Here is an 8,453-nt window from a genome sequence, read left to right on the forward strand (position 1 = left end):
ACTTTAAGCCTAACTCAACCCCATAAAACCGGCTCAATGGGGTGAGGTTTGCACCCACTTATATAAAATGAAAGACTCTAATCTCTAGTCGATGTGGGATCTCCAACACACCCCCCTCACGCCGAGAGTGATAGATAGAAGCTTGTGCGTGGGACTATATATTATGGGTGGTCCGATAGCGGCCCGATAGCGGCCCGATAGCGGGTGGCCTGATAAGCCCAACAAATACTCGCTAGGATAGACTCGAAATGGCTCTGATACCATATTAAGAAGTGGACTTTAAGCCTAACTCAACCCCATAAAACCGGCTCAATTGGGGTGAGGTTTGCACCCACTTATATACAATGAAAGACTCTAATCTCTAGTCGATGTGGGATCTCCAACATCTTCCTCCATAAGAAAATGAAAAAGAGGTCCAATAATTAAAGAATAATTTTGTTATATATTCAATTTGCTTTTATAGAACATGTGGTGAAGTTTGGGACACTTTGGTTACTATAGTAATCTAACAATTAAGAATAAGTTACTCACTCACACTCAATCTTAATGTTTGTATTATATACTTTATCAATAAATCTTTAAGATGATCTTATGCTTCATTTATGAGAAGTAACCTCTTTTAGATCACAATGAATATCAAAAGGAAATCACCAGTTCTTCATCCATTACAGAGATATGAGATTCAAATTTATTTAAGTTATCAATCAAAAGTTTTATCACACTTTTTCTTTTCTTAAGTTTACTTACAGATTTCATGATAAAATTGACTCTCTATTTTAAAATACATCCATTAAATTTTACATTAATTAATTACTTCATGTTAAATTTATATTCCTAAATTTATGTATATTTTATATTTTATATAACATTTACAAATTTTAAATATGTATTTTATTTACTCAATTTTTATTTTTCTACATTTTTCAATTCTTTCTAAAAATTTTATGATAATTTATTTAAATAATTTTAAAATTAAACACTTAATCAATTAAATAAATATAATTTAACTAACTTATATCAAATATTCAAAATTAAAATATTTATTACAATATTAAAAAAATTAAATTTAACATAAATAAATCTATACATGTAATAAAATTAAACATATAATAAAAAATTCAAAATTAAAATGTTTATTAAAATATTATAAATTAAATAAATTTAAAATAAATAATCTTTAAAAAATAAAATATTTAAATATACCAATGCGTCGGTCCTAACCAACATGTTATGTTTTTTTAACTTATCGTTGATCAGACCAACACACAAACTTAAATTATTATTTCTTTTATGGATTTTTGAATAGTAAATAATTTTGAAGGTTTCTTTTATATTTTAATGCATTAAATAAACCCGTAGCATTATATATTCATTTAGTTAAGTATATGTTGACTTTTCTACTGAACAGTATATGTTTGAGTTGAATAGGAAAAAGGAACAAGTAACTTTGCTAGTTGTTCATATATAAATATAGTACATGTACTGTATTGCAAAGTTTTTAATTTCCACATGCATTTAATTAGATAGTGAAGTATACTTAAACTATATGTTTACATTTTTTTTGGTTAAAAATGATTAAGTTGAATTCCACTTCAGAATTAGTTTTAGTCTTTTAGAAACACTTTCAATTATCAAATAGAGTTCATCGGTCAAAAGGCAACGTGGCTCACACATCCCATGCCCTAAAAATATCAAATTGCATTTAATAGAAAAGAAGAAGAGACATTCAATTTTCTGACCACATATTTTTTGTCCTCATTTGTAACACTTATCTCTTTTTAATTAGTAAAGTGTGTTTTTCATGAGTACATGACTTTTGACCAACGGCTTTCACAAAAGAAGGAGAAAATTTTCTTCATAAAGCTATGAAAATTAAATTTGTATTTTTAAATGTTTTTTAAAACAGTAACTTTTCTAGTTTAAAATTAATTTAAACTTTCTGTATTGACTATGAGTTTAATTTTTTAAATTAGTTATAAAAATAAAGATAATTATGTGTGTATTTATTCCGTTCTCGTCATTTTTATTTCTGTCCTATTTTCACATTTATTTATTTTTAAATCTTTATTTCCTTTTTTATTATATAATTTTTCATTTTTTTAATTATTGTTTGACTATTCAATATTTAAAAAATTTAATAATTTTTTTAAGGTATTTTTTCTCTCACATTTTCTTATGATTTTATTTAAATAATGTATTGTATTTGAGGAAACATAAATCTTATTCTTTATTAAATTAAATAGTTTCTAAGATATATTTAATTATTTTTATTTATTATTTCTTTATATATATTTCAAAATTAAATAATTGATAATATGATATTTTAATATAAGAACAAGAATAAGAACGAAATATTCAAAATTCATACTGTCTCATCCAAAGCTATCCTTAGTAGAAATATTTTATTTTAGTTCAGTTAATTACCTAAACGTAATCATAGTGTACTTTACAAAAGCACATCAATTTAATTATTCTGAGTAATATTTTACCAATTTATATACCAGAAACCGCGTTGTATTCATACCTAACTTTGTTATAAAGACTGAGAATCATAAGCTTTCCTTCAGTATATTATTCTTAGGGAAATTAAAAAATGTCTACTTTGGACTCTATTAATTAGCACATGATGATTTGATGTCCTAAATACGACAGATAATAAGTCATAAATATATATTAGCAGTGTATATCTATATTATAATTTGCAGCAGGGGAATCTGAACACCTTTTGAATTGCCTCAGTGTCTGTTTCTATATGTTTCTATATAAACTGACAAAATGATTGTCAAATCTTTATTTTATACATAAATGTCATCTAAATGATTCGATAGTTGTATTAATTATATCAACCTTTAAAACTATCTAATTATAAATCCAAATTTTAATTTATATAAATCCGAACAATATTAATAAAAATCAAATACTTACCTCTAGTGACGAACCCAGTAATTATTGCAAGGACTAATATGATTTTTTTTTTCCAGCAGATCATAAAATAATTTTTTTTAATAAATTTTAAAGAGGATTTCTTACCTTAACACTATTTACTATAGACTCTATATAAAATTTAAAAAGATTTTAAACAAGAGTACTGAATTAGCTAATATTTGATAAGATTTGAAATTAGTAATTTATAATATCTTTTGTTTGGATTTGTTAAATTTAAAACTATTGGCCTCGAACTTTTTGTGATTGTTTGCCATAAATAACTTTTTTCTTTTACAAAGTAATAACTTAAAATATTTTGGTCTTGAAAACGATTTTAAGGTGTTCTGAGTTGACTTATAGATTAAAGGTGAACTATTCTCAGAATGGGAGGGGTTGGGGGTGGAAACATGTGCGTAGATGGATTTAGACCCTAAACTAATCATTATATTAATTAAATTATATATCATTTTATAAATTAAAAAATTAATTATATTCAAAATATTTTTTATTAGTAATAAAAATTTATAAAGTAGTTTCCAAAATTGATATCAAATATTAGCTAGAAAGATTTTGACTACTAATTATTATATAGATTATGAATAGTGACTAATTTAATTAAATACTAATTTAAAATGTAAAGTAGTTTTTAAGCTAATAAAATCTAGGTAACCAATGTTAAATATCAATTTAATGATAAATACTAATTTAAAAACTTTATATAAATTTTTATTAATAATAAAAATTATATTAGATATCAAAATTTTGTTAATTTATAAAATAATATCTAACTTAATAAATATAATAACTAATTATTCTTTTATATAAATTAATTTTTATTTAATAATTGTTTTTGTAGTATCAACAATAAATTGTGTCACAATGCCTATATTTTTAGTACCTTAAAACGATAATAGGAAAATCAAAGGAAGACAATAATTTTGAGATTGATAGTAAATAAAATTAAAAATAGACTAGTAAAATGGAAAGGGAAAGTTCTCGAAGACACTTTCCTTCTTAAACCTTTTTACCTATAGTCGGACTATAGACTAAATACTAAGAGTTTCATCCCTTTATGGATAGGAAAATCACTTAATGCTAGATGTGTTTCTTTATGGTCACATCAAAATTAGACCTATGTATAAGATTGCAACTTTTGGGCAATTTTTTTAACTAATTCTCAAATTAGTACTAACTATTTATCCAAAAACCTAAAATAAGTTTTTTTCCTTCTCTTATTTTAAAAGTTATTAATAAACACACTTGATTGAGACTTTGAAGTAGAACAATTTGCATAATTTAATAATAATTATTGTTTAGTGAAATAGATGAACTCTACTATATTGTTATAAAAAGCTAGATTGACTTAATCTAATTGTATTACAATCTATATATGAAATAAGTTGAGGTAACAAAATATACTTCTTCTATGAATCAACCTATTAAACTCACCATCCGTGATGGTTTGAGTGTTATAAAATTTGTACTCATCAGAAGGTGTGCTAAATTGAATTAACTTATTTTTAACAATCCATAACTATTTTATCCTTATGTGAGTTGAATTGACTGACACTACATCGAATTCAAAGAAAAAAAAGGCTCTCAAATTTAAATGAGTAAAGGAAAAAAAAGAAAGGAAAATTTGATCTCCCAAACACACGACATATACCAAATTTTGAAAAAGTCCAATTTCAGTTTTCCTTTTAAAAAAAAATGAAAACATTTTTTTTAAGTATTAGGTTGAGTTTCTTTAAAAGTATCAGTTTAAATATGGTTTTGATGTATGAAATATGTTTGAATTTTTTTAGGTCCGAAATGAGTAAAGGAAGAAAAAGAAAGCACAATTCGATCTCCCAAACACACGACATAATACCAATTTTTGAAAAAAGTCCAATTTCAGTTTTCCTTTAAAAAAAAGAATTTGTTTTTTTAAGTATTGCGTTGAGTTTCTTTAAAAAGTATCGATTTAAATATGGTTTTGATTTATGAAATATGTTTGAATTTTTTTAGTTCCTAAATGAGTAAAGGAAGAAAAAGAAAACACAATTTGATCTCCCAAACACACGACATAATACCAATTTTTGAAAAAGTCCAATTTCAGTTTTCCTTAAAAAAAAACATTCTTTATAAGTATTATTTTGAGTTTCTTTAAAAGTATCGGTTTAAATATGGTTTTGATTTATGAAATATGTTTGTATTTTTTTAGTTCCTATAAATGAGTAAAGGAAGAAAAAAAAACCACAATTTGATCTCCAAACACACGACATAATACCAATTTTTGAAAAAGTCCAATTTCAAAAGAAAACATTTTTTTTAAGTATTACGTTGAGTTTCTTTAGTATCAGTTTAAATATGGTTTTGATTTATGAAATATGTTTGAATTTTTTTAGTTCCTAAATATTTTGTATTTTATACATGAAAATTTGGATTCTATTAAGCCCCTGAACAACTATTGAAATTTTCTTTAATTTTTTGAAGTGTTTCCGATATTTTATTTTGGTCCTGAATTTTTTTTAGTGTTAGCAGTGACCTGTAAATTGAACATAATCAATATCAAAACAGAAAGAAAATATAAATATAAATATAAATAAAAAATAAAAAATAATTAAAAAAACAAACATATTCCAAGAACAACCACAAATTTAAGCCAAAGTTATATTTTTAATACTGAGAACACCTGTTGATTTGATGTTAGTTTAATGTTTGAGGTTGTGTTTTGTGCTTGTGGATTTTCCTCACGTGTGTTAATTTTTATAAGGAAGGTTCATGTTTCGTGTTACCTTCCAGGAAGATACTAGGTAGCACTGGTCACAAGATGTCACTATCTTCACATATTCAAGTATAAACACATTTTTTGACTATTTATAGAACGATGTGAGAGGTTAGGGCCTGCTGAGAAAGACCCTTATTCGGAAGTCACACGAGTCTTTTGTTAATCTGAATGAATTTATTATAAAAAAATCGTATTACATGAAACACGTTTTGAATGTGAACGCGTTTACTATATAAATACATTAACTTATCATACACAGAAACCATTCTTACACACTCCCTCGCTTACCAACACAACTGAAATATCTTCTCACATCAACACAAACTCAAATTCCAACAGAACTGAGTGAGTTCAGTTGTTTTTCTTCACAGAGATGGTGAGAACCCCGTCTTGTGACAAAAGTGGACTGAGAAAGGGTACTTGGACTCCGGAGGAAGATATGAAGTTAGTTGCTTATGTCACTAGATATGGATGCTGGAATTGGCGCCAACTTCCCAAGTTTGCAGGTATATGTTTAAACACTTATGAAAATTAAGCCAAATAATTAGTGAGGATTTATAGACATAGGAGAAAAAAGTACTAATTCTCTATCTGGTGCATTGGCTTTTAGGTCTTGCAAGGTGTGGGAAAAGTTGTAGATTGAGATGGATGAACTATCTAAGGCCTAACCTCAAAAGAGGGAACTTCACTCCACAAGAAGAAGAATGCATCATCAGGATGCTCAAAAAACATGGTAACAGGTATGATCACTTCCTAATACTGTGATACAATGAAATCTACCTTCCATCTATATCAAGATATCAACAATTCAAATAGTCTTTGCAAATTCTTATTTGAAATGAGTCAATAACGTGGAATTGTAAAATTGGAAGCTAATCTGATGATTCCTTCACTTGCAGATGGTCTGCTATTGCGGCTGAGTTACCAGGAAGAACAGATAACGAAATAAAAAACCACTGGCACACCACTCTCAAGAAAAGGTCTCAACAAAATACAGTCACAGATGAAGAAGCCAGAGCCTCCAAATCAAAGAATAAAGAATCCAGGGCAGTGAGGGACTCGGTTCCCAACAAAAATGGTGTTACTGTTAGTCTTCCAGCTACTTCCCAGATTTCAGATAATTCATCAGGCTCATTCTCCCCAGTTTCATCCTCCAGCAGCGAGTTTTCCTCCATGACTTCAGATCATTCCAATTCTGCTAGTATGGAAAATTTGGTGTTGGAAGATGACTTCGGTTTTCTTGACTCATATGTGAATGAAAGTTTCTGGAAAGAACTCAATCTGGATGGAGTTTCCTACGGTGCACCTTGTGAAGTACTGTCAAGAGATACTAATGACAGTTTTCAAAGTACAAATTCTACACAGAACGTTGATTCTTGTGCATCGTCTCCGCATCAATCATCCAGTGAAAGTATGGTTATGGAGAATGACTTTGGCACCTTTCTCGATGCATATGAAGAGGTAACAGTTGATAACTTTTGGTCACAGCCATTTGTGGTTGACGTGTCCCACGTTCCAAGCGAGCTACTTGTTCCCTCCGTGGAAGAATCGGAATATTTTGCTCCACTGTATGATGATTTGTGGGGTCAAAGTCATTTTGTACAATAAAAATCTTAGGTTTATTCTAATGAACAGCTTGTGATGACTTATATACTTGTATAATAGCGATGTAGCAGTGGCTATCTGTATTTCTCTTTTATAATTCTAATATAGAAAATTGCTTCTGCTCTATTTCTACTCTCAATATATCTTAAGGTTTCTATTTGACTTGTTAGTTATTAGTTCTCAGCTTGATCGGGAAAGAAAAGAGTAGTCTTTTCAAACAATTGTTGGTGGTTTTGATCTTCAATCATGTTCTTTGGTCTTTGTCGAATGTGAGATATGGTAAAAGATATTTTCACGTTCAAGTTAGAATTCAGTATTAAATAGTTGGAGTATTAGTTATAATAAATGCATACATTTGTCTTGGGTGAAGTGCATATTTATAACATTGTAATTGGTCTCCAATTCTAGATATGAATTAGGACGAATTATTGGGTTAATCTTAACATTATGGTAACATCTCGTACCATGATTATGCTAATCATGTTGTATTGAAGGATGCTAGATAGGTCCTCAGAACCACTTCGACCATATCAGCTAAATGGTCTTTCGGTAATCGATCCCTGTTTGACCCTTAAATAGTGTGCACCAAGATCTCCTCGGCCACTTACATAACACAAACTTATGTTGGATTGAAGATAATAGAAATATGATAAAGGGGAGATTGTTGGTTGTAACTTTCAGAATCAATCTGTTGTTGTTGGTGAGAAAGAACTCAATAGAAAGAACATTAAGCAATAATAAAAACGACTAATCAAATAAGCATGTAATGGGTACCCAATAAAAAAAATTGTTTTTGTAATGACAATTATTTATATATATATATATTTTGTCGTTTATACATATATAGTATCTTAAAAATTAATTACCCATTATACATATAGTTAGGCATTACGTTGGTTGTCCCCATTCATGCTTACTATCATTTTGTGCAATTCAGGTTGTGTAATGCTTCGTAATCAGTTGTTTTAGGAATGGAGAATATATGAATTGCGGTGGTTAGTGAGATTTGGTGTCATAAAGATTATTTATAAAGGTGGAGTTCTGGATTTTTTTGAGATCTTTTCTCTGGCTTAACTAAATGTTTGGTCTTGACTCACTTCTAAGTTTCTCTCTGCTTGTTTTTCTTTCTCTAATTGGTTTCTTGATCCTTTGG

At 28.0% G+C, this 8,453-nt stretch overlaps 1 protein-coding gene across 1 annotated transcript; it reads left to right on the top strand.

Moving 5' to 3' along the window:
- Positions 1-5,947: 5,947 nt before the first annotated feature.
- On the top strand, positions 5,948-7,426 carry LOC137830886 (uncharacterized). Its single transcript, XM_068638291.2, has 3 exons — positions 5,948-6,201; positions 6,306-6,435; positions 6,595-7,426. Exons 1-3 carry the CDS (start codon positions 6,069-6,071, stop codon positions 7,301-7,303), a joined length of 972 nt encoding a protein of 323 aa, XP_068494392.1. The 5' UTR covers positions 5,948-6,068; the 3' UTR covers positions 7,304-7,426.
- Positions 7,427-8,453: the final 1,027 nt, after the last annotated feature.

The sequence above is a fragment of the Phaseolus vulgaris genome, chromosome 11 (genome assembly GCF_051622355.1).
Source record: "Phaseolus vulgaris cultivar YP4 chromosome 11, ASM5162235v1, whole genome shotgun sequence".
NCBI classification, from domain to species: domain Eukaryota; kingdom Viridiplantae; phylum Streptophyta; class Magnoliopsida; order Fabales; family Fabaceae; genus Phaseolus; species Phaseolus vulgaris.